Consider the following 27,583-nt stretch of genomic DNA (forward strand, 5'->3'; position numbering starts at 1 on the left):
TATATATTCTTTTATGAATATATATTCTTTTATGAATATATATATTCTTTTATGAATATATATATTCTTTTTTATGAATGTGGGTGCCCTTGCATTTGGAGCATAAATGTTGAGAATTGAGAGTTCATCTTGGTAGATTTTTACTTTGATGAGTACAAAGTGTCCTTCCTTGTCTTTTTGATAACTTTTGGTTGAAAGCCAATATTATTTGATATTAGAATGGCTACTCCAGCTTGTTTCTTGGGACCATTTACTTGGAAAATTGTTTTCCAGCCTTTTACTCCAAGGTAGTGTCTGTCTTTGTCACTGAGGTGCATTTCTTGTATGCAGCAAACTGCTGAGTTCTGTTTACATATTCAATCAGTTAGTCTATGTATTTTTATTGCGGGAATTGAGTCCATTGATATTAAGAGATACTAAGGAAAAGTGATTATTGCTTCCTGTTATTTTTGTTGTTAGAGGTGGAATTATGTGTGTGTGGCTATCTTCTTTTTGGTTTGTTGTAAGGAGATTACTTTTTTGCTTTTTCTAAGGTGTAGTTTCTCTCCTTGTGTTGGAGTTTTCCATCTATTATCCTTTTTAGGGCTGGATTTGTGGAAAGATATTGTGTAAATTTGGTTTTGTCGTGGAATATCTTGGTTTCCCCATCTATGTTAATTGAGTGTTTTACTGGATATTGTACATTGATGTCATTAGGCAGGTAAAGGCAGGTACAGGATAGAACAATGCCTGTCATTGGATGAGAAGGAAGGATGGGCAGGAGAAATGTTTTAGAGAGGTGGAGGAGGCCAGAGTGAGGAAAAGGCAGCTAAGAGAACATGGTGGCCAACATTATGATTCTCCTCTGTGCATAGTTACAGTTGTTATGACTATTCTTTTTTTTTTAAAAAGATTTATTCATTTATTATATATAAGTACACTGTAGCTGTCTTCAGATACACCAGAAGAGGGCATCGGATTTCTTTACAGATGGTTGTGAGTCACCATGTGGTTGCTGGGAATTGAACTCAGGACCTCTGGAAGAGCAGTCGGGGCTCTTAACCACTGAGTCATCTCTCCAACCCCCGACTATTCTTTTGCTTTTCAGAGCTGAGGACCGAACCCAGGGACTTGCGCTTGCTAGGCAAGCACTCTACCACTGAGTTAAATCCCCAACCCCTGTTATGACTATTCTTAAGGCATGGGTGTGTACAGGACTTTGCGTTATCTAGATGGGTAAATTATATTTTATCAATTGGATCAGAGGATATTGTGTGATGTGTTCTTTCATGTGTTGACTTAATTGAGTTCAAGAGAGTATATGGTGGTAGGATGCACCAGGCCTGTCGTGGAATTGGGATGTGTAAACCTGGCATGGTGGGAGAACTGGGTTCTGATGATGCTAAGTTGTCTTCATTTCTGTTGCTTAGGTTCTTGTGCTTGCCTCTTGCCATCTGCTTATCTCTGATATTGGTTGGTCTTGCTGTGTCTGACTGGAGCTTGTCCCTCTTGTAGGCCTACAAGCCTGTGAGCCTGTGATCTTAGGAGTGAGAGTGTTCCCGGGAGACCATCTCTTTCTGGGCAGGTTTTGGGTCTGAGGGGCGAGGGACAGCCACAGCTCTGGGCACAGATGGAGACCAGAAGTGTCCTTTCCTAGTCCACCTTGAGGCTTCTGCACCTGTGTACTCTTGGTAGGTCTCTCCTTGGGGAAGACATTTTTCTTGCTCTCAGCATTTCTTAGTCACCTGTAGTTCTCTGTTTAGGGTTGAGGCCCCATGAGATATCCCTTTTTCATGTGTAGAAGGATTGTAAAGTCAAACTAAGTTAAAAACTTCCTTAGATTGTAAAGTCAGACTAAGTTAAAAACTTTCTTATTCCATGAGGGAATAAATAACCAGGGGCACAGTTAGTCACAAATCTGAACAAAGCAAAACCAAACTTCAACAGTGTAAAAAGTTCAGTTACTATCTCATGATCCTCTGGGCTACAAAGGGCTCCATTTCTCTAGTCCTGCTGTTCATAGCACACGAGGAAGCCCAAGCCTGCTTCACTGTATAGCTGCTGTTGCTCTTGGCAGTCTTTTGATGGTCCTGACATCTTCAAAATGCTGTGGTCTCCACTGCAGCTGGACCGCACCTTTACCTGTTGCCTCTACTAGGTTTTCTTTAGGGTCTTAGTCCCTGTCATGTGGTGCCATGCCTCAAGTTCTCTCCATGATCCCTTTATTCCTAGGACTTCTGCTTCAACTGTAAGTACACACTAATATCCTCTCCTAACTCTCATGGTACCAAGCCTCAGCTGCTGAACATGACCCCTCTATACCTTCAAAGCCAGTAACCCTCAGGAAATGCTTATATATTACCAAGTTCAGGTGGCAGCACAAAGTAGATCCTTGGTCCCTTCTGACTACAGGTTTTGTGTGCTGACTCTGAGAAAACATTTCCTAGGATTTCCTTTCAGTGGTCCTGGTACCTTTTCCATTACAACTGACTCTTTAGCTTCATTGACCAGCATTGATTGCCCCAGAAAAGCAGAGGTTGCATTTTAGTGGTTCTTAACCCAAAGTATCAGTGGCCCGGTTAGAGTCTTTAAGACATTTTCAAAACTTTCCTCTCAAATTTCACAAGCAAGGCCTCCATTAATCTGTACAGATCTCAGCATTATTATCTAAGTTCTCACAATTGTTCACTAAACTCTCAGTGGCTTTTCCAGCCAGAGATTCAAATATCAGCATAACTTTCTTCAAAACATATGGTCAGATCTGTCACAGTGATGCCCCACAACTTGGTACCAATTTCCATTTTAGTTAGCTTTCTATTGCTTTCACAAAATGTTATGACCAAAAGCATGTTGGGGAGTGTCTTAGTTAGGGTTTCCATTGCTATGAACAGACACCACAATGAAGGCAACTCTCAATTTAATTGGGGCTAGGTTATAATTTCAGAGGTTGCCAGGAGCCATCCCCGGCGGGGGTCTTCTTTCTTGTCAGTTCTTCTTGAGGCAGCAGAGAGCATCGACAGAGGGTAAGACTTTGTTTTATGAGATATTTAGGGTTGCTGTATAATAAAAAATGTTTACCTTTTACTGTATAATAAAAAGTCTAGAGCTTCCTCTCCTTTCCTGGCTGGAACCATGGAGACTGTACCAGAAAAGAAAAAGAGGGCTGCTGCTGTGCCAGGAACCCTTAAGCAAAAGGTTCCCGCTGAGCTAGAAACCCTTAAGAAAAAGTCAAGGAATTTCGAAGTGTTGAAGGTGAAGCACCTGAGGAAGAAGTTTGCCCTGAAGACATTGCAAAAGGCAAGGAGGAAGCTCATCTATGAGAAGGCAAAGCACTATCACAAGGAGTACAGACAGATGTACTGGACTGAGATTCACATGGCGAGGATGGCAAGGAAAGCTGAGAACTTCTATGTGCCAGCAGAACCAAAATTGGCCTTTGTCATCAGAATCTGAGGTATATCAGTGGAGTTAGCCCAAAAGGTGCACAAGGTATTGCAGCTGCTTCGTCTTCGGCAGATCCTCAATAGCACCTTTGTTAAGCTCAACAAGGCTTCAATTAACATGCTGAGGACTGTGGAACCATACATTGCATGGGGGTACCCCAACCTGAAGTCAGTAAATGAGCTCATCTACAAGTGAGGCTCTGGCAAAATCAATAAAAAGCAGATTGCCTTGACAGATAATTCCTTGATTGCTTGATCTCTTGGTAAATTTGGCATCATCTGCATGGAGGATCTAATTATATACACTTGGGACAAGCTTCAAAGAAGCAAATAACTTCCTATGGCCCTTCAAACTATCTTCCCCATGAGGTGGAATGAAGAAAAAGACAACTCACTTTGTAGAAGGTGGAAATGTTGGTAACAGGGAAGACCAGATAAACAGGCTTATTAGACAGATGAACTAAGGTATTGTTTGTGGTATTTTTACAGTCTGGTCAGTTAATAAACAGTCACAGCTTGGCAAATTGAAAAAAAAGTCTTAAGTTACTATGCTACTGTAGCTGACGTACTTATCTAAGTTACTATGCTACCATAGCTGACCTGCCTTTTGTGTTCCTCTGAGGCCAGGAACTGCAGTCTCTGGCACTTAGCACCTCATTCTTGAACAGCTGGAGATAAAGTAAAGGGTTAATTGCTAGAGCCTTTTCCCTTTTGCCCAGATGTCTCTTGTTTGTGGGGCTAGGGGGAAGTTTGGAACAATAAACTTCTATTGAATCAAGAGAAGTGAATAGCACTTGCAGAAGGAAAAAAATTTACATAGGCAAGTATGCATAAACGCATGTAAGTTCCTATACAGATTCATGAATGTGCATTTATGCATTTCCACTCACAGCAGTTGGGTCCAGCTTGCATGCATTCTCACAATTACATTTGTATACACACACACACACACACACACACACACACACGCGCGCGCGCGCGCGCACACACATTCTCACAATTACATACTTATACACACACACATCCATACTTACATATGCATATGGAGCAAAAGACCAAGCACCAGTGCAGAAAGAACTCACTCATTCTGGATGAAAAATGAGCTCCAATCTTTGTTGCATAGAGAAAGAAAAAGCTTCTACCCTTTTAATGCTAAATGAATTAAACTCAAGTTTGTAAGAAAAAAGCTTGTTCCTTTTAATAAAATTAAGCCTGCCTTGTTATTAAGAGGGGACCTGTTCTGTTCCATGGTAAGGAGAAGCCTGCCTGCTCCTTCTGCTCTCTGCAGCTGCTTCTTTCCTCTCCCTCTGCATTCTGCACATTGCTCTCTTTGTACTTTCCACTCTGTATTCTCTTCCTAACCTTGCTCTCTCCTCCTGCTCTGAGGCCACAGTAATGCTTTCACTCTCAATGCCTTTTCTCCCAACACCGTGCTTATACTTCTAAGTTCTTCTTGAGTTCAGTTCTGTCTAAAAGGTGTTCCATCTAAAAACTCAGCTCAGTTCCTCTCTCAGCTTGGCTCTTCTCAGCTCAGTTCTGACTCTTCTCTTTGTCCTTAGCATTTAAACATCTTTCAGAATACATGATCACATGTTAAAAAGTTTATCACAAGTTTACACGAAGAATCAAATCACAAATTGAAATAGAAGTTTACAACAGAGAATGTTTACATGCATATCCATCAGGAGTAATTATCTGGCAAAACATCTATCACCTGTCACAGCTCCACAGGTTCACTGAAGGTTTAAAACCATAACTAAGTTATTAGTGAAATTTTGTATAGATAAACCCAATCAATATTTTATCCTCTGTCTTAGCACCTATAACAAATCATTAGTTCTCTTCTTATGCCCTATGGTTAATTGTTTTACAGCCTCTTGGGATGTGCTCTGAGTAGGAGAAAGTAGGATACTATCTAAGAGCAGTTAACTGGTGACACTTGGGAGACTGGCAGAGTTCTCATTGCAGTTTTGACTGTCAGAAAAGGACCTAATAGCAGTCCCACTATAAAAGAGCTTAATAATCACTGTTATAATTTTAGGAATTCTTATAGGATCATCTTAAAGACTTAAGAAGTCATCTGTGTAGCATCACTACAAGACAGTACATCTTGTAGATCTGCAGAGATCTTCTCCAAAGGGTTGGGCTATTTATGATCGTTACATATGTTTAATAATAACAGGAAAAGCATATTAATAGCAGAAATCGTTCCTAAAATGAATTCCCTTACAGCCATGCTGAATAAGGGTGAACCTGTCGCAGATTATATAATAATCTGAAGCAGGCCATCTCAGTGAGATCACCTGCTAGTTTTTATCTTGTCCCATTATGGCTCCTGACAAGAGGTTTAGTCCATTATTGTCATGGGGGATGGTGATGGTGGCAACATGGCAGCATCTAGGCGGACATGGCACTGGAGCAGGACCTGAGAGTTCTACATCTTAATCAGAAGGCAGCCAGGAGAAGATTCAGACAACAAAAGGAGGTAAAAATGTTACAAATTGGAAAGAAGTCAAAATATCACTATTTGCAGATGATATGATAGTATACTTAAGTGACCTCAAAAGTTCCACCAGAGAGCTACCAAGCCTGGTAAACAACTTCAGCAAAGTGGCTGGGTATAAAATTAACTCAAAGAAATCAGTAGCTTTCCTCTACACAAAAGATAAACAAGCTGAGAAAGAAATTAGGATAACAACACCCTTTATAATAGCCCCAAATAATATAAAATACCTCGCTGTGACTTTAACCAAGCAAGTGAAAGGTCTGTATCATAAGAACTTCAAGTCTCTGAAGAAAGAAATTGAAGAAGATCTCAGAAGATGGAAAGATCTCCCATGCTCATGGATTGGCAGGATTAATATAGTGAAAATGGCCATTTTACCAAAAGTGGTCTACAGATTCAATGCAATCCCCATCAAAATTCCAATCCAATTCTTCATAGAGTTATTCAGAACAACTTGCAAATTCATCTGGAATAACAAAAAACCCAGGATACCTAAAACTATCCCCAACAATAAAAAAACTTCTGGGGGAATTACCATCCCTGAACTCAAGCAGTATTACAGAGTAACAGTGTTAAAAACTGTATGGTATTGGTTCAGAGACAGGCAGATAGACCAGTGGAATAGAATTGAAGAACCAGAAATGAACCCACACACATATGGTCACTTGATTTTTGACAAAGGAGCCAAAACTATCTAATGGAAAAAAAATAGCATTTTCAGCAAATGGTGCTGGTTCAACTGGAAGGGCAGCATGTAGAAGAATGCAAATCAATACATTCTTATTGCCCTGTACAAAGTCCAAGGGGATCAAGAACATTCACATCAAACCAGATATACTCAAACTAATAGAAGAAAAAGTGTGGAAGAATCTCAAACACATGGGCACTGGAGAAAATTTCCTGAACAAAACACCAATGGCTTATGCTCTAAGATCAAGAATCGACAAATGGGATTTCATAAACCTGCAAAGCTTCTGTAAGGCAAAGGACACTGTTGTAAGGACAAAACAACAACCAACAGATTGGGAAAAGATCTTTACCAATCCTACAACAGATAGAGGGTTTATATCTAAAATATACAAAGAACTCATGAATTAGACCGCAGGGAGACAAATAACCCTATTAAAAATGGGATTCAGATCTAAACATAGAATTCACAGCTGAAGAATATCGAATGCCTGAGAAGCACCTAAAGAAATGTTCAATATCTTTAGTTATAAGGGAAATGCAAATCAAAACCCTGAGATTCCACCTCACACCAGTGAGAATGGCTAAGATCAAAAACTCAGGTGACAGCTGGCGAGGATGTGGAGAAAGAGGAACACTCCTCCATTTTCTGTGGGATTGCAGGCTGGTATAACCATTCTGGAAATTAGTCTGGAGGTTCCTCAGAAAATTGGACATTGAACTACCTGAGGACCTAGCTTTACCTCTCTTGGGCATATACCTAAAAGATGCTCCAACATATAACAAAGACACATGCTCCACTATGTTCATAGCAGCCTTATTTATAATAGCCAGAAGCTGGAAAGAACCCAGAAGCCCTTCAACAGAGGAATGTATACAGAAAATGTGGTACATCTACACAATGGAGTAGTACTACTCTGCTATCAAAAATAATGGCTTTATGAAATTCATAGGCAAATGGATGGAACTGGAAAATATCATCCTGAGTGAGGTAACCCAATCACAGAAAAACACACATGGTTTGCACTCATCGATAAGTGGCTATTAGCCCAAATGCTTGAATTACCCTAGATGCACAGAACACATGAAATTCAAGAAGGATGACCAAAATGCGGATGCTTCATTCCTTCTTTAAAAGGAGGAGATAGGGAAGCAAAGTTTAGAATAAAGACTGATGGAACACCCATTCAGAGCCTGCCCCACATGTGGCTCATACATATACAGCCATCAAACTAGATAAGATGGATGAAGCTAAGAAGTTCAGGCTGACAGAAATCAGATGTACATCTCTCCTGAGAGACACAGCCAGAATATGTCAAATAGAGAAGTGAATGCCAGCAGCAAACCCCTGAACTGAGAACAGGACTCTCGTTGAAGGAATCAGAGAAAGGACTGAAAGAGCTGAAGAAGCTTGAGACCCCATATGAACAACAATGCCAACCAACCAGAACTTCCAGGGACTAAGCCACTACCCAAAGACTATACATGGACTGACCCTGGGCTCCACATTCATAGGTAGGAATGAATAGCCTAGTAGGGGCGCCAGTGGAAGGGGAAGCCCTGGGTCCTGCCAAGGCTGGACCCCCAGTGTACGGGGTTGTTGGGAGTGGTAATGGGGGGTGGATGGGGAGGGAAACACCCATATAGAAGGGTAGGGGGAGGGGTTGGGGGATATTGACCTAGAAACTAGGAAAGAGAATAACATTTGAAATATAAACAAGAAATACCCATTTAATAAAGATGGAAGAAAAAAAGAGATGGATGTGTATAGGGCTTTGTGTGTCTAGGTAGGCAATTATATATTATCAATTGGCTGTAAGTTAATTGTGTGGATGTATTGTACATTGAGCATTTAACAAATAAATCTGGTTGTTCGGTTCCAAAAAAAAAAAAATGACCCAGAACGTTGCCTCTCCAGTGGTGGTGGATCTTGTCATATTTGTTATAATTGATCCTAATAGTTTATACCAGCTTAACCAGAGCACCCTTGTCTTCTGAGTTAACCTGTGTGAAGGCAACAGTGGTGCATGTCTTCTTGTGGACCAGGTGCTCCAGCCTGGCCTTTCCCTTGATGATGCAATAGGGCACCCCCATCTTTCGACACAGAGCAGGCAGGAAAACCCCAACTCAATGGGGTCCACATCATGGGCAATCACCAACAGCTGAGCCTTCTTGTTCTCCACCAAGGTGGTGACTGTATTGACCCCTGCTCAGAGGACAGGTGGTCTCTTAGTTGGGACGTCCCCTTTGCCTGTAGCTTTCTTCTCAGCATGGGCCAGCAGCCTTTGCTTCTTCTCTTGCTTTGTCTCTGGCCTGTACTTGTGGGCAAGCTTAAGCAGCTCAGTCGCTGTTTGCCTGTCCAGGGCCTGGGCAAACTGGTTAATGACAAGAGATATTTTGAGCGGCTTATAGAGGATGGGATGGCTGTGGCCTGATGTAGCGGGGTCATTTGACGAAGTGCATTAGATCTCTTTGGGGCTGGATGTCCTGCCAAGTGCTGAAGTTCTTGGGCCTTTTCTCAAAACAGAGGATAGACCACCTTTTTGGCCTCCTGTTTCTTGATGGCAGTGGGGGCTGGAGCCACCTTCTTCCCCTTGGCCTTCTTTCCTTTTGCATCTTGCTCGTCTGGAGGAGCCTGAAACTTCTTCAGATAATTTCTTTGGTCATCTTTGAGAGGTTTCACTGTGTAGCTCTGTTCGGGAACCATGTAGGCTAGGCTGACCTGGAACTCCCAGAGATCCACTTCCCTTTCAAGTGCTGTATTAAAGGTGTGTGCTACATCTGATCCAAAAATTTTTTTGACAAATTTTTTAAGAGTTTGTTAAAGAGCTTACTCTCTTGTTAATCCAAACAAATTATTTAGACTCTCCTTGCTCTCTTATAGTTCCCCCATCTATCATTAAGAAAACAAATGATATTAAAACAGAGACTGAAGGAACACCCATTCAGAGCCTGCCCCACATGTGGCCCATACATATACAGCCACCCAATTAGACAAGATGGATGAAGCAAAGAAGTGCAGACCGACAGGAGCCGGATGTAGATCGCTCCTGAGAGGCATAGCCAGAATACAGCAAATACAGAGGCGAATGCCAGCAGTAAACCACTGAACTGAGAATAGGACCCCCGTTGAAGGAATCAGAGAAAGAACTGGAAGAGCTTGAAGGGGCTCGAGACCCCATATGTACAACAATGCCAAGCAACCAGAGCTTCCAGGGACTAAGCCACTACCTAAAGACTATACATGGACTGACCCTGGACTCTGACCTCATAGGTAGCAATGAATATCCTAGTAAGAGCACCAGTGGAAGGGGAAGCCCTGGGTCCTGCTAAGACTGAACCCCCAGTGAACTAGACTGTTGGGGGGAGGGCGGCAATGGGGGGAGGGTTGGGAGGGCAACACCCATAAGGAAGGGGAGGGGGGAGGGGGATGTTTGCCCGGATACCGGGAAAGGGAATAACACTCGAAATGTATATAAGAAATACTCAAGTTAATAAAAAAAAAACAAAAAAAACCTCTAAAAATTCTCTATAGAATAAAACCCATTTCTTATCTAAAAAAAAAAGAAAAGAAAACAAATGATAACACTGGCAGTGATGTAGAGCCCTTATAATCTGGTGGTTTGATTATAAGATGGTGCAGCCAGTATGGTGAGATTCTTCAAAAATAAACCAAAAGAAAGAACCTTTAGCTATTTATTCTCCGACCTAACTATACTACTTTTGGGTATACACCCGAATGAATCTATATCAGCATGCCAGAGAAAAACTTATATATCCCTATCAATGGAGACCATATGCACAATCCCCCAATATAACCAACCCATGTACTAGTTCACAGCTCAATATATAAAGAACACATGGGGCCGAAGAGGTGGCTCAGTGGTTGGTCACTTGCTGATTTTCCAGGGGTCCAGACTTGGTTCCCAGCACCTACATGGTGGTTTACAATCAACTATAACTCCAGTTACAGGGGATCTGATGCCCTCTTCTGACCTCCAAAGACATCAGGCACACTTGAAGTACACACACATACATTCAGGAAAAATACTCACACATAAAACAAATAAACCTAGAAAAAAGAAAATGTGGCAGCTAAATACACAATGAATATTTATTCAGCTGTGAAAAAATGAAATTATGTCACCTGCAGGAGAACAATCACATTTATTTTATTAGTTGCACAGAGGAATGTATCTAGAGTTTACACTGTATTTCAGAGAGGTCTTTAGAATTGAGCCTTAGAGAAATGGGGGAAAACTTAGGGGCTGTGGTGATCCTGTATTAGAACAAGGACATTTAGTTCCTGTGAGATTGGCTAAAGGGACAGACTGTTATACTTTGATGTCCTAAGCGGACGGCACTCTTTGGAGGTGTTGGAAACTGGACAGCTGTGAAATCGATGTTGAGAGGTTCCTGGTAACCTGTCTTCTTCCTCTTTTTTGTTTTCCCATCATGACACCAGCAACTTATCCACAGCATGGGTGGTTGCCCATTGTGGTGCTCTGCTCCACCACAGGACAAGGCAAGAGACAACACAGCCTGTGGTGGTTTGTATATGCTCACCCAGGGAACCACACTATTAGGAGGTGTGGCCTTATTGGAGTAGATGTGTACTGTGGGAGTGGACTTTGAGACCCTCCTCCTAGCCATGTGGAAGCCACTCTTCTCCTGTCTGCTTTTGGATCAAGATGTGGAACTTCTCTGGCTCCTCCAGCCCCACATCTGCCTGGATAGTGCCATGTTCCAGCCTTGCCAATAATGGAATAAACCTCTGAACCTGTAAGCCAGTCCCAATTAAATGTCCTTATAAGAATTACCTAGATAATGATGTCTCTCCATAGAAATGGAATCCCTAAGACTCAGCCATACCTGGAATCCTCTGAAACCATCAGTAAAATCCACAGTTCTCACTTTTAGCTTTTAAACTATACATTTTTTTCAGTACAGCACTTAGCAGGTGTCTACACTATTATTTTTAATCTTCATATAATGTTAAACTAGTTTTTAAGGCATTTCACAAATCTGGTGTCATCTGTTACACTATTCCACCAATTATTTTCTCCATGAAGTCTGAGAGAAGCCGTGTTGTAATCTAGTCTATCCTCCTGTTGTAACTTAGCTCTAGAATGTCTCCCACAGTCTCATCAGTTGAAAAAGTTAATACTATTTCAAAAGAACTGGTAATTTTCAGGGGCTCGTCACAGAGGTAGTAGACTCACAGGCGTGATTTGCAGGGTATTTTATTTTTGGATCTATCTCTCTTCTCTTCTCTTCCTCTTTTCTTTCTCTTCCTCATCCTGTACCCTCTTCCCCCCGATGTGTTTCTCTCTGCTTCTGTCACTCTCTGTATTTCTTTATTTCTCTGTGTCTCTGTCTCTTTGTCTGTTTGCCCACTCCTGTCTTTTTAGCTGCTATGAAATGAGTAGCTCCCCTTCAGCACGATCTTCTCTTTCACATCATGTGCTACCTCACACAGTCACTGAAACAGAGGACTAAAGTAGCCATGGAATTGAAGTCAAAGGAACAGGAACCTGTCAGGAACCATCTGGGAAAGAATAAAGGCTAACAGATTTCACCATGGACTATAGACGGCGGTACCTTGCAGGCAAGTTGAAAGGACAACATTTTTAGGATTTGATTCCTGCTATTGACATGCCTTTCTTGTCATTATTAGATTAAATTAATATATAATCTCCAGACAGTAACCCACCCTATTGGGCAGATTTTCTACAGATCAATAAAGATGTACTGTCTTGTAGTGGTTCTACACAGATAAACAGATGATTTTTAAATTCCTTACGATGATTCTATAAGAATTCCTGCAATTATACTAGTAATTTTTAAGCCCTTTATAATAGAACTGCCATTGAAGCCTTCTCTGATATGAAATCTGAAAATGGAACTCTGCCAGTCTTCCCATGTCAGGAGTTAATTACTTCTGAGATAGAAAGAAGGCATTTATAACAGAATACATTCCTTAGAGCTGTAAAATGGTTAACCAAAGGTCATAAAAGGGAATGAACAATATGTTGTAGGTACAAGAACAGAAGATAAATTATCGACTAGGTTTATTTATACAAAACTTCAATGCTAACTTAGACACAAAACTTATAGTTTTAGACTTCTCAAGAAGCTGTGGAGCAACTGATCGATAATGTCTAGCTAAATAACTAGTCTTAATGGAAACACATGTAAACATCTCTACTGTAAACTTCAATGTATGACTTGAATTTATGTTTGAACTTTAGTGAATTTTTGTTAAAAAAAAGGATGTTTATTTTCCTAAAAATGTACAAAAACTATAAACATTAAGTAGCAGAAGGAGAGAGCAAACTTAGAGGAAGAAGGAGATGACAGTAGAGTAACTTAGAAATTAAGAGAACACATAGTCTGACAGGTTCACCCCTTTTACTTTCACTTAGAAATAAAGAATAGAATCCCTTTTATTTATTTTTTAGTGGTTATTTTTTATTTACATTTCAAATATTATTCCCTTTCCCAGTTTCCTGTCCATAAGCCCCCTATCTTATCCCCCTCCCCCTTCTTCTATGAGGGTGTTCCCCCACCCAACCCCCGACTCCTTCTTGCCTCCCTGCCCTAACATTCCTCTACACTGGGTGATCCAGCCTTGGCAGGACCAAGGGCTTCTCCTTCCATTGGTGCCCAACAAAGTCATCCTCTGCTACATATGCAGCTGGAGCTATGGGTCTGTCCATGTGTACTCTTTGGATGGTGGTTTAGTCCCTGGAAACTCTAGTTGGTTTGTATTGTTCTTATGGGGTTGCAAACCCCTTCAGCTCCTTCAATCCTTTTGCTAGCTCCTCCAATGGGGACCCCATTCTCAGTTCAATGGTTGGCTGCGAGCATTCGCCTCTGTATTTGTCATGCTCTGGCACAGCCTCTCAGAAGACACCTATATCAGGCTCCTGTCAGCATGCACTTCTTGGCATCAGCAATATTGTCTGGGTTTGGTGGCTGTATGTATATGGCCTGTATCCTTAGGTAGGGCATGCTTTTAATGGCCATTCTTTCTGTCTCTGCTCCAAACTCTGTCTCCATATCTCCTCTTATGAATATTTTTGTTCCCCCTTTTAAGAAGGACTGAAGCATGCACACTTTGGTCGTCCTTCTTGAACTTCATGTGGTCTGTGGATTATATCTTGGGTAATCTGAGATTTTGGGCTAATATCCACTTATCAGTTAGTGCATACCATGTGTGTTTTTTTGTGATTGGGTTACCTCACAAGTGTCTCCTTTTTGTCTCTCCTCCTGAGACCAACTTTCCCTAGCTGACAAGGAGTTAAATGAACTCTCAGCCTTAGGATCTGTCATGCAGAGGTGCCATAGAGAAAAGAACAAAGGATCTCTTAATCTCCCATCCCCACCATTAAGCCACTGGCATCAATTTGCCAGGAGGCCTGAAGCTTGATCTCCTGTACTCATTCAAAATGCCAAGCACAGTGGTGAACACCTCTATTCTCTAGAGCTGGGGAGACAGGAAGGAGGGTGGTTGCAGCAAATTCACCAGCCAGCATAGCCTAATCAGCAATTTCCAAATCCCAGTGAGACTCCATCTCATAAACCAAGGCGTATAGGAACTGAGAATGAGACTTGTGATCTAACCCCCAAACATGCACACATACTCCACTCAGCTGCCCACACCAACACATAGGTATACAAACAAATAAGAAAAGTTTTTTAAGTTAGGAAGCTAGAAAAAATGTTCAAACATTAAGCAGGGTATTAATTTTATAAAATAAATTAAAGATATTTCATGTGTCAACATGATTAGGCCCTAGGGTACCCAGATATCTTAGCATTCTGGCAGCATTTATGAGGAATTTTTTGTGTATATTAATATACACAAATTTTAAGTAGATTTTCTTCTGTAAAGTAAATAGCCTAAAATAAAAAAGAAGGCACTATACTACTGGATATGCTATACCCATCTGTAGAATGTCAACTTACCATGCAGAAAGAGGCAAGTCTCAGCCTCCATAATTTCAAGAAACAAATTAAATTCTCTCTTTCCATCTCCCTCTCCCTCTTCCCCTCCCTCTCTTCCCCCTCCCCCTCCCTTCTTCTGTCCCTCCTTCTGTCCTTCCATCTGTCCCTTCATCTGTGTTTCTCTCTCTCTCTCTCTCTCTCTCTCTCTCTCTCTCTCTCTCTCTCTCTCTCTCTCTCTCTCCCCCTGTGTGTATGTTGTATGTTTCTGAGACTCCAAACAGCTTTTACGCCTCAATACAGACTTAAAGATATGGTTCTAAAGAATTTTTAGCCAGGTAGTGTTGGCACATGCCCTTAATTTAGGAAGCAGAGGCAGGCAGATCTAAAAAAAACAAAAGAGTAACTTAAAGTGAAGATAGGTAAATGTTACTGTAGAAAGTAACCCTAATTTCTAGCAAGACCAAGTCTTGCCCCACCAATGTTCTTTCCCATAGACTGCCCTCAAGAGAGGATCAGAGCTCCAGAGTTAGTTTCTGTCAGGAGCCACCACAAATCTTTTTTCCTTTAAGTTAATCTTCTTAGATATCACAGTATAACAATGGGGAGATGACTGACTGTTGTAGGACAGACTTTTCTGGGGAGACATACCACACAGTGTACTCACCCCAGAAGGATAACCCATGAAGAACACAGTAGTTGCAAAGATTGTCTTGGTGATTTATTGGGGCTACTAATGGGAATTTGGGTGAAAGGTTACTTATGGGGACAGGGATGACTCAAAAGAGCAGCTACATCACTGAAAAGGCCCTCAACACCTTATGAAAGTTGCCACCATGGGGCTTTCTGAACAGTTCCCGGGCAGTTCAGTAGTCAAATATCTGCTCTGAAGCTTGGCTGCTCAGTCTCCTTCCACAATACTATTTACTTCTTTACAAAAGCTAAATAAGGACCTTCCAGAACCTTCCAAGTTTTGATCTTAACTAGACATGCGACCTTTTCTTTACCTTCTGAATCTCATGAAACATCCCCCCCCCCTCTCTAAGACTTAGAAGGGACGGTTTCAGTTCCATTGAACTGCCATACATCACAAACATGCATTCTATACTGAAACTTGACCAGTATCACTGACTATAGACATTTGGGTTAGTGTTTCTTCAATATTTGTGATTTTCTTCAAATTTCTTTATTATAGTTATTTTATACATGGCAAACTGGTATAATTTTAATTTAACTTTATTTACACATATCACTTATATGGAAAAATTCTGCTAACATGTAGGTATGATTCTGGACCACCATATTCTGAACAATATGTACTTTTTATCTTTCTCCTTGATCAGAGCTCAGTTGGAATTCTTTAAAATGGTGTCACTTTGGCAACCGCATCTTTCTTTACCTCTCTTGAGCTTTTCCTCCTGGAACAAATACAGCAAACATGATAAACAAAAACAAAATGGGAAAGGACACAGGGAAGAGGGATATTCCTGTATTCTTTAGAGCGAGCTTATTCTTTACCCATCAGCTTTGGGAAATTCATGGTTCTTCATAAAAGGTTGAAATAAATCTTGTGAATAAAAGACTGAAGTCCCTGGAAACCTCTGTGAGGCAGCTCTGATTCTTTCTACTTTGGTTGTGATGGAATTCTCAAATGGGTTTTGGGAGAAAGCATGGGAAAGACATCAAAATTTTAAAATTTTCTCATTTCCCTTTTATGGTCATTTTATAGACTATCCAATTCTTCACTAACATGAACGCTTCATTCCTAGTGGAGCCAATATTGTCTGAATCACATGGCCAACACAAGAGTCCTTCCCTGAGATACATTCTTATGAGTGGCAGGCTCTTCAGTCTTGTATATAATCTGTAAGTTAGGTACTGACTGTCACATCCTATGCGTATAGAGACTGTTTCTGAAAGCTTACCAGCATTCATCTGGCTGAGGGGGCCTTGGTCTAAGGGATGAAATGGTATTTATATTTATGTGCGATTGTGAAGTATTGTCAAGGAGGTGTGTTCAATAATGGGCCAAAATAGAGAGAAGGCACACAACCTTGTCAGGATATGTGTTTCATAATGGGTCAGAGTAAATCAGAGGACATAAAACTTGTATTTATCATTGAATCTTCTATCACCACATGTTCAGAGCTGGCCCTTGTGATGTAGAGTTTCCAGACACCCAAGAAACCCATACAGAAAGGGATGTACAAAAGATCCCTATGCCAGCACCAAGGACTATATGTTAAAAAGCCTAATTGTCAACCTGCCATTGAGAATATGACCCTGAATTCTCATTCACCTTCCTTATCACAGACCACTGGCATAAAGTCCTCTAAGTGGAAGATAGAGGTTTTACTCACTTATTTTCTACATCTTGGATGGAGTCAGGCAGAGGCTGATTCCTCGTCTCAGGAAGAAGAAGGACAACAAGGCTACTAAGGATGGGAAGAACCCCATAGATGATCCAGGGCAAGGAAGCAGAATATGTCATGAGAATCATCAACAGAGGAGACAGGGCTGCTCCAGCACTACCAAAAATTCCAATGACTCCTAAAGCAGTTGCCCTTAGAACATAAAATATTAATCAGAAGTAATCTAGCAAGTTCACACACATAGTATTTGTGACTTTATATCTCACATTAATTGCAAGTCAATGAACTGTGCAATTGAATTTAAGGATCCTGGTGACTTATTTTTACCAAATATAACAAGTTCCTGTTATATTTGTTGTTACCTTTTTGTCAAGGACAGAGCATTAAGACACTTGTTTATTACTTACAATAAAATATGGTATGGAGGATAAGTTCTACATGTTTTCGGTCATATTCATATGCTACATTTTAGCCTTCATGTATGCATACATGTGTAGAGGGCCATGGGTATAGATTATGAAACTAGAAAAAGTAATGAGAGGGGAAGATAAGGTCTTAAGTAGTAGGAGGAATTTGATATATATATATATGCATAAAGTTAGATGGATAAAAAGATAGTTAAATGGATAAAAAGACAGTATCTGAAAATGTTACATTGAAGCCCAAATTTTCTATGGTAGTTTAAAGGCTTGCAGCAGCAGCAGCAGCAGCAGCAGCAGCAGCAGCAGCAGCAGCAGCAGCAGCAGTACCCAACAAAAGACCAAAACAAAACAAAACATTAAAAAGCTATACTTTAGACACCTACCTTCTTATAGATTGTATAGGAGAGCTGACTAGTGGCACATTGGTCTTAAACCTATCTGGCAAAAGGTAACCTTACAGAATATTGAAACCATTCCCATTAGCACCACATTTAATTGATTAACTAACTCAGCATTTTTGCTCTTGTCCTTCCAGTAAAAGGGAATGAACTGAGAAAAGTCTGCTCTGACCTTGAGTCATACCTGATTACAGTGGGGACTAGCTCATTTGAAAGCACAGCAGTACTTGTCAAAGAGGCAGAAGAAATTGCTCCTCCTAATGATGCCAAAACTAAACGCGGGATCTGCATTTCTGGAGAGAGGAAGAACAGTGAGAGGCAAGTGAGACAGACAGATAAATCTGAGTATAGAAATGTGCACTTCTCCAACCCCAAATGGAATAGAATTTTGTTGGGAGTCTGTATAGATCAAACAAATAGTGAAGGGAGACTTCAGAAAGGTAGAAATTACCCAGGAATTACAAGATGAGAAAGGGAGCTATCTATACTGATTGATTTATGATGAAGAAAAACTTATGAAAAAAAAAACTTGGACATTGCATCTCTGATATTTGCTCATGCTATGGAGATCATGGTGAATGCGGAAAATCATATCCACCTTTTTCTCTCTAGGGTCTCAGAAATCCTTCATGTAGAATGTAGGACTGTCATGGGGAAGATTACAGAGGACCATCACCTCATTCAGATGCATGCAGCATTTAAATCTATGTGCAGTATTACAGAATGGAAGGACAGAAGGTCTACAGTGGTGAAAACTGTGAACTGACTTGATTTGGAATATGTCTGAAGATTCAAGGACAAGGACTGCTGCTTATAAAGCTGTCAGTTGGAAAAGCACTCATCGGGTCAATTTCTACTTAATTAAGAAAGCCTCTTAAGTCCCAGCACCCACATGCTATGTCACAACCACTTGTATTCCACTTTCCAATGGACCTGATGCCTTCTTCTGGCCTCTGTGTATATTGGTACACATGTAGTACATGCCCATAGATGTAGGCAAAGCACTCACATGCATAAAAGAATCCATTTTTTAGTATATATGCTGCTGAAGCTGGCACAAGAATCCAATTTTTAAAAAGGCTCATGAAAGCTTTACACATTGGAGTGTTTCTTGACTTCAAAAAGTCACCACTGCTATTTTGGAATTTTATGAGAATGCACAAAGCTTGGTGGCCACTTCCTCCTGACACACATCCGTTTGACTCAGTGAAGTCAATTTTAACACTCCTGTGGCTTACTCCATTCTTACTTCTTTGCCGCCCTTTTTGAGCTTCAGCACAAGTGACGTTTCTTTTCTTGAGACAACTCTCCAATCTAGGGTTGGACTCATGGTATACAATGTGAGAACCATGAGTAGATACACACAGTTCAGAAAATAAACTGTCATCGAAGCTAACGTAATGGGACCCTATGGGACAGAGGAAGTAACAGTGTGTTTTGGTCAGAATTATAAGGCCTTAACCTATATAATTGCTATGAACATTTATAATTAATCAATAACTGATCCACTGTTAATCTAAAACTATTTGAGAATAACTGCAGCTAATTCCCAGGTACTTTTTTGCAAGCAATAAAGACAAATGTCTGAACAAAAATTTACTGAAAATTTGACGGTTATCTCAATATTCTCATGGAATAATGTGCTCTAAATGCCTAGACTGCTTACAGAAATCCATAGGATATCTTTCCCATGATTTCTTACAGATAGGATCTGAAAAATTCTGAGAAAAAGGATGAATGCATTTTCTTTGCTCATCCTGTGTTCTTTTCTCACCTTGAGTCAAAAATGTGATAGACAGAATGGAGATTCCCATCACAGACATGAAAATGATTTGGGTTGTTCTGCGGCCCATGTAATTCATTGAAAAATTTCCAAGAAGATTGGCTGGAGTGCACACCACACCATAGAGACACTGCAGCAGGAACACTTTATTGCTCAGATATTGGAGGTTGATAAGCAGGCCTACAGTTGATATCAATGACACACATCTGTAGGGAACAAAGAAGAGAGTCCTATCATAAGGCTTGGAATGTTTGCCCCACACATGCAGTTAGCTTAGGCAGCTCATTTTAGTTAAAATATTGAGGCATGTTTTCTGGAAAACATGTGGGAGAAAATTTTGTAATCACAAAGATATTCTATGATAATGAATGTATCATCACTGCTATTTTTTCAAAGTTTAAAAATTGCTTTATAGGTCTGATTCTGTAAAAATAATGAAAACTACATGAGATGATAACTAACATTATATGATACTTATGGGAAAATCAGTTCTATTTCTCTATCCCAGCCACAGACAATTAAAATTTAAATAAAAACTAATATCATTTACTATAAGCACAAAAGCCATGTGATGTGACCTGATGCCTAATTTAGCTTAACAAAGTATATATAAGACTCATATTTAAAGTTCTGCAAACCTTAGGTAAAGGAATATGAAGCAAAAAAAATTGCTTTATTTATTTGAAGCACCAAATTTATAAAGATTAACATGTTGACCTATTCAAAATTAATAATTTACATTAACATGATAGACGAGTGTATTCAGTTCATATACTACCCTCATACTGTGTTCTAAAAGCGTGGGATTCTCTAAGAGTCAAGATTAAACAGTGCTTAACATAGCATGATTACAAATAGGTACTATCTAAAAACTGCAAATGTGTACATTTAAAAAAAAAAACCCTTTCTCGTTGTCTATTCCAAAATTTCATTAACAACTGTTTAGAGTTTTATATGGGGTTAGAGAATTCCTGGGATACAAGCTGGGTATATATAATATATATTTTATTTATATATATATTATTGCTTATTTTTTTATTTCAAATGTCCCCTTCTCAGTTTCCCCTCCAAAAACCCCATCCCACCCCCTTACCCCTGCTTCTATGAGCACCCCATCCACCCTATATCTTGATCTTAATGAAAGTTATAACTTTATATTTGTATATATCTATTGATATGCATATACTTATGTAGTTGATGTTTGAAGTTTTATTGCCTTTGAAATGGAAACAGACAAATGAGGAAGCTTAGATTCCAAGTTTTCCTATGGCTGAAGTTCTAAGCAATAGTTTCTGGTAATGAACCTTCGGAGTGATTAGACAAACCCCATCATACTTTGCTTGCTATTATAGTTCAAAACCTTTGGATTCCTCGGGCTGTAGAAAGTCCTAATCACTTATCTCAAAATTTGTTAATGGAAAAAATAATGTCTATACTGTTTTTTGAGACAGGGACTCAATATATAGCTTTGACTGGTCTCAAACTCCATAGGTAGACCAGGCTAGCCTCAAATTCACAAAGATCTTCCTGCCTTTGTCTCCTGGGTGTTGGATTAAAAGAATGAGCCATTACTACACCATTTTAAGAGGCTCAGTGTGAAGCCTACCTCACAAAGGATAGAAGACAGATCCGCTTGCGAAGGTTGGGTGTACGGAACAGCACCAGTGGGGAGGGTTTTGTCTCTGCTGCCTCCAGTTCATCCTTCATGGTAGTTTTCACAACCTTCAACAGCATTGACAAACTGTTGTCACAAAATACTAAACATTGTGATGCATGCTGGTAACATAGAGGACTAGATCTCTCTCTCTCTCTCTCTCACACATACACACATACACACTCATGCACACATGTATGCACACACAGAGAGTCTCCTAAATATGTGAATTTAATCTGCTCATGGATAACCATGGAAATATGCAACTTTTGGGGGTGAGTGGTTGGAAGACTCTCTAGAAAGTACCAGAGATCTGAGAGATGAGAGACTCTCAGGACTCAAAGGGAGGAACTTTAGATGAAATGCCCAACAGTGGGGAGAGGGAACTTGTAGATTCTATTTCCAGTAGAAAGACAGGGCATCAAGTAGAGGGATGGGGTTTCCATCCCACAGCCAAAAACTCTGGTCCAGAATTGTTCCTGTCTGAAGTAATTGCAGGGATGAAAATGGAGAAGAGACTGAGTGAAAGGAGGTCCAGTGATCAGTTCAAATTGGCATCCATCTCAAGGGGAGGCTCCAAGGCCTGACACTACTACTAATGCTATGGGTTGCTTACAGACAGGAGGCTAGAATGGCTGTCCTCTGAAAGGCCATTCAAATAGCTGCAGATGCTTACACCCAACCAATAGACTGAAGTTGAGGACTCCTGTGGTTGAATTAGGGAAAGGCTAGAAGAAGTTAAGGAGGAGGGCGACTCCATAGGAAGACCAGCAGTCTCAACTAACCTGGACCCCTGACATCTCTCAGACACTGGGCCACCAACCAGGCAGCATATACTAGCTTGTATGAGACACCATACACATATACAGCAGAGGATTGACAGGTCTGGCTACAGTGAGAGAAGATGCACCTAACTCCTGAGAAACTTGAGGTCCCAGGGAGTGGGAAGGGCAGGTAGGGTAGGGAGTGGGAGCATCCTCTTGGAGACAGGGCGTAGGAATGATAGGATGAGGAACTGTTTGAGGGTAGACAGGGAGGAGGATAACAATTGGACTGCAAAAAAGATTAAAGATAATTAAAAAGTAGAGATAAAGGAGAGACCTCACCGCCTGGTCAGGTGGGCACTCCTGAGGCTGCAGAGTGGAGGAGACCACCAACACTGCCCACCCCTGCCCACATCCCTGGCCCAAGAGGAAACTGTATAAGGCCTCTGGGTTCCCGTAGGGGAGGGCCCAGGAGGGGCAGGACCCCTGCACCTGAGACACCGCCAGAACCTGAAGGAAACAGACCGGATAAACAGTTCTCTGCACCCAAATCCCATGGGAGGGAGAGCTAAGCCTACAGAGAGGCAGACACGCCTGGGAAACCAGAAGAGACTGCACTCTGCGCACATCCAGATGCCAGAGGAAAACACCAAATGCCATCTGGAACCCTGGTGCACGGAGGCTCCCGGAAAGAGTGGCGCAGATCTTCTCGGTTGCTGCCGCCGAGGAGAGGACTTAGGCAGTACCCCACGAGCACACTTGAGCCTCGCAACGTCAGGTAGGACCAACTTTTCTCCTGCAAGAGACCTGCCTGGTGAACTCAAGACACAGGCCCACAGGAACAGCTGAAGACCTGTAGAGAGGAAAAACTACACGCCCGAAAGCAGAACACTCTGACCCATAACTGGCTGAAAGAAAACAGGAAAACAGGTCTACAGCACTCCTGATGCACAGGCTTATAGGACAGTCTAGCCACTGTCAGAAATAGCAGAACAAAGCAACACTAGAGATAATCTGATGGCAAGAGGCAAGCGCAGGAACCCAAGCAACAGAAACCAAGACTACATGGCATCATCGGAGCCCAATTCTCCCACCAAAAAAAAAAAAAAAAAAAAAAAAAAAAGAAAAAAAATGGAATATCCAAACACACCAGAAAAGCAAGATCTAGTTTCAAAATCATATTTGATCATGATGCTGGAGGACTTCAAGAAAGACGTGAAGAACTCCCTTAGAGAACAAGTAGAAGCCTACAGAGAGGAATCGCAAAAATGCCTGAAAGAATTCCAGGAAAACATAAATAAACAAGTAGAAACCCATAGAGAGGAGACACAAAAATCCCTGAAAGAATTCCAGGAAAACACAATCAAACAGTTGAAGGAATTAAAAATGGAAATAGAAGCAATCAAGAAAGAACACATGGAAACAACCCTGGATATAGAAAATCAAAAGAAGAGACAAGGAGCTGTAGATAGAAGCTTCACCAACAGAATACAAGAGATGGAAGAGAGAATCTCGGGAGCAGAAGATTCCATAGAAATCATTGACTCAACTGTCAAAGATAATGTAAAGCAGAAAAAGCTACTGGTCCAAAACATACAGGAAATCCAGGACTCAATGAGAAGATCAAACCTAAGGATAATAGGTATAGAAGAGAGTGAAGACTCCCAGCTCAAAGGACCAGTAAATATCTTCAACAAAATCATAGAAGAAAACTTCCCTAACCTAAAAAAAGAGATACCCATAAGCATACAAGAAGCCTACAGAACTCCAAATAGATTGGACCAGAAAAGAAACACCTCCCGTCACATAATAGTCAAAACAACAAACACACAAAATAAAGAAAGAATATTAAAAGCAGTAAGGGAAAAAGGTCAAGTAACATATAAAGGCAGACCTATCAGAATCACACCAGACTTTTTGTCAGGAACTATGAAGGCCAGAAGATCCTGGACAGATGTCATACAGACCCTAAGAGAACACAAGTGCCAGCCCAGGTTACTGTATCCTGCAAAACTCTCAATTAACATAGATGGAGAAACCAAGATATTCCATGACAAAACCAAATTTACACAATATCTTTCTACAAATCCAGCACTACAAAGGATAATAAAGGGTAAAGCCCAACATAAGGAGGCAAGCTATACCCTAGAAGAAGCAAGAAACTAATCGTCTTGGCAACAAAACAAAGAGAAGAAAAGCACACAAACATAACCTCACATCCAAATGTGAATATAACAGGAAGCAATAATCACTATTCCTTAATATCTCTCAATATCAATGGCCTCAACTCCCCAATAAAAAGACATAGATTAACAAACTGGATATGCAACGAGGACCCTGCATTCTGCTGGAAACACACCTCAGAGACAAAGACAGACACTACCTCAGAGTGAAAGGCTGGAAATCAACTTTCCAAGCAAATGGTCAGAAGAAGCAAGCTGGAGTAGCCATTCTAATATCAAATAAAATCAATTTTCAACTAAAAGTCATCAAAAAAGATAAGGAAGGACACTTCATATTCATCAAAGGAAAAATCCACCAAGATGAACTCTCAATCCTAAATATCTATGCCCCAAATACAAGGGCACCTACATACGTAAAAGAAACCTTACTAAAGCTCAAAACACACATTGCACCTCACACAATAATAGTGGGAGATTTCAACACCCCACTCTCATCAATGGACAGATCATGGAAACAGAAATTACACAGAGACGTAGACAGACTAAGAGAAGTCATGAGCCAAATGGACTTAACAGATATTTATAGAACATTCTATCCTAAAGCAAAAGGATATACCTTCTTCTCAGCTCCTCATAGTACTTTCTCCAAAATTGACCATATAGTTGGTCAAAAAACGGGCCTCAACAGGTACAGAAAGATAGAAATGATCCCATGCGTGCTATCAGACCACCACGGCCTAAAACTGGTCTTCAATAACAATAAGGGAAGAATGACCACATATACGTGGAAATTGAACAATGCTCTACTCAATGATAACCTAGTCAAGGAAGAAATAAAGAAAGAAATTAAAAACTTTTTAGAATTTAATGAAAATGAAGGTACAACATACCCAAACTTATGGGACACAATGAAAGCTGTGCTAAGAGGAAAACTCATAGCGCTGTGTGCCTGCAGAAAGAAACAGGAAAGAGCATATGTCAGCAGCTTGACAGCACACCTAAAAGCTCTAGAGCAAAAAGGAGCAAATACACCCAGGAGGAGTAGAAGGCAGGAAATAATCAAACTCAGAGCTGAAATCAACCAAGTAGAAACAAAAAGGACCATAGAAAGAATCAACAGAACCAAAAGTTGGTTCTTTGAGAAAATCAACAAGATAGATAAACCCTTAGCCAGACTAACGAGAGGACACAGAGAGTGTGTCCAAATTAACAAAATCAGAAATGAAAAGGGAGAAATAACTACAGATTCAGAGGAAATTCAAAAAATCATCAGATCTTACTATAAAAGCCTATATTCAACAAAACTTGAAAATCTACAAGAAATGGACAATTTCCTAGACAAATATCAGGTACCGAAGTTAAATCAGGAACAGATAAACCAGTTAAACAACCCCATAACTCCTAAGGAAATAGAAGCAGTCATTAAAGGTCTCCCAACAAAAAAGAGCCCAGGTCCAGATGGGTTTAGTGCAGAATTCTATCAAATCTTCATAGAAGACCTCATACCAATATTATCCAAACTATTCCACAAAATTGAAACAGATGGATCACTCCCGAATTCCTTCTATGAAGCCACAATTACTCTTATACCTAAAGCACACAAAGACACAACAAAGAAAGAGAACTTCAGACCAATTTCCCTTATGAATATCGATGCAAAAATACTCAATAAAATTCTGGCAAACCAAATCCAAGAGCACATCAAAACAATCATCCACTATGATCAAGTAGGCTTCATCCCAGGCATGCAGGGATGGTTTAATATACGGAAAACCATCAATGTAATCCATTACATAAACAAACTGAAAGAACAAAACCACATGATCATTTCATAAGATGCTGAGAAAGCATTTGACAAAATTCTACACCCCTTCATGATAAAAGTCCTGGAAAGAATAGGAATTCAAGGCCCAGACCTAAACATAGTAAAAGCCATATACAGCAAACCAGTTGCTAACATTAAACTAAATGGAGAGAAACTTGAAGCAATCCCACTAAAATCAGGGACTAGACAAGGCTGCCCACTCTCTGCCTACTTGTTCAATATAGTTCTTGAAGTCCTAGCCAGAGCAATCAGACAACAAAAGGAGGTCAAGGGGATACAGATCGGACAAGAATAAGTCAAAATATCACTATTTGCAGATGATATGATAGTTTATTTAAGTGATCCCAAAAGTTCCACCAGAGAACTACTAAAGCTGATAAACAACTTCAGCAAAGTGGCTGGGTATAAAATTAACTCAAATAAATCAGTAGCCTTCCTCTACACAAAAGAGAAACAAGCCGAGAAAGAAATTAGGGAAACAACACCCTTCATAATAGACCCAAATAATATAAAGTACCTCGGTGTGACTTTAACCAAGCAAGTAAAAGATCTGTACAATAAGAACTTCAAGACACTGAAGAAAGAAACTGAAGAAGACCTCAGAAGATGGAAAGATCTCCCATGCTCATGTATTGGCAGGATTAATATAGTAAAAATGGCCATTTTACCAAAAGCGATCTACAGATTCAATGCAATCCCCATCAAATACCAATCCAATTCTTCAAAGAGTTAGACAGAATAATTTGCAAATTCATCTGGAATAAAAAAAAACCCAAGATAGCTAAAACTATCCTCAACAATAAAAGGACTTCAGGGGGAATCACTATCCCTGAACTCAAGCAGTATTACAGAGCAATAGTGATAAAAACTGGATGGTATTGGTACAGAGACAGACAGATAGACCAATGGAACAGAATTGAAGACCCAGAAATGAACCCACACACCTATGGTCACTTGATTTTTGACAAAGGAGCCAAAACCATCCAATGGAAAACAGATAGCATTTTCAGCAAATGGTGCTGGTTCAACTGGAGGTCACCATGTAGAAGAATGCAGATTGATCCATGCTTATCATCCTGTACAAAGCTTAAGTCCAAGTGGATCAAGGACCTCCACATCAAACCTGATACACTCAAACTAATAGAAGAAAAACTAGGGAAGCATCTGGAACACATGGGCACTGGAAAAAATTTCCTGAACAAAACACCAATGGCTTATGCTCTAAGATCAAGAATAGACAAATGGGATCTCATAAAACTGCAAAGCTTCTGTAAGGCAAAGGACACTGTGGTTAGGACAAATCGGCAACCAACAGATTGGGAGAAGATCTTTACCAATCCTACAACAGATAGAGGCCTTATATCCAAAATATACAAAGAACACAAGAAGTAGGACCGCAGGGAGACAAATAACCCTAAAAAATGGGGTTCAGAGCTAAACAAAGAATTCACAGCTGAGGAATGCTGAATGGCTGAGAAACACCTAAAGAAATGTTCAAAATCTTTAGTCATAAGGGAAATGCAAATCAAAACAACCCTGAGATTTTACCTCACACAGGTGAGAATGGCTAAGATCAAAAATTCAGGGGACAACAATGCTGGCGAGGATGTGGAGGAAGAG

General features: G+C 40.4%; 1 protein-coding gene and 2 pseudogenes across 1 annotated transcript in view; 1 reads left to right on the forward strand and 2 right to left on the reverse strand.

Annotated features, from left to right (window-relative positions):
• The first annotated feature begins 94 nt into the window (after positions 1-94).
• On the forward strand, positions 95-6,131 carry Rpl7-ps13 (ribosomal protein L7, pseudogene 13; annotated as a pseudogene).
• A 2,286-nt stretch (positions 6,132-8,417) lies between these two features.
• Positions 8,418-9,322, reverse strand: Rpl7a-ps4 (ribosomal protein L7a, pseudogene 4; annotated as a pseudogene).
• A 6,403-nt stretch (positions 9,323-15,725) lies between these two features.
• The window catches only part of Slc22a24 (solute carrier family 22, member 24), a 55,088-nt gene continuing 43,230 nt past the window's right edge, over positions 15,726-27,583 (reverse strand). The window contains exons 6-10 of the mRNA NM_173302.1: positions 21,144-21,259; positions 19,529-19,743; positions 17,939-18,047; positions 16,923-17,126; positions 15,726-15,980 (exon numbers count right to left, since the gene is read on the reverse strand). Of these exons, the coding sequence (NP_775424.1) occupies positions 15,923-15,980; positions 16,923-17,126; positions 17,939-18,047; positions 19,529-19,743; positions 21,144-21,259 (702 nt within the window). The 3' untranslated portion in view covers positions 15,726-15,922. The remainder of the gene's footprint in view (positions 15,981-16,922; positions 17,127-17,938; positions 18,048-19,528; positions 19,744-21,143; positions 21,260-27,583) is intronic.

This window comes from Rattus norvegicus, chromosome 1 (genome assembly GCF_036323735.1).
Source record: "Rattus norvegicus strain BN/NHsdMcwi chromosome 1, GRCr8, whole genome shotgun sequence".
In the NCBI taxonomy this organism is placed as follows: domain Eukaryota; kingdom Metazoa; phylum Chordata; class Mammalia; order Rodentia; family Muridae; genus Rattus; species Rattus norvegicus.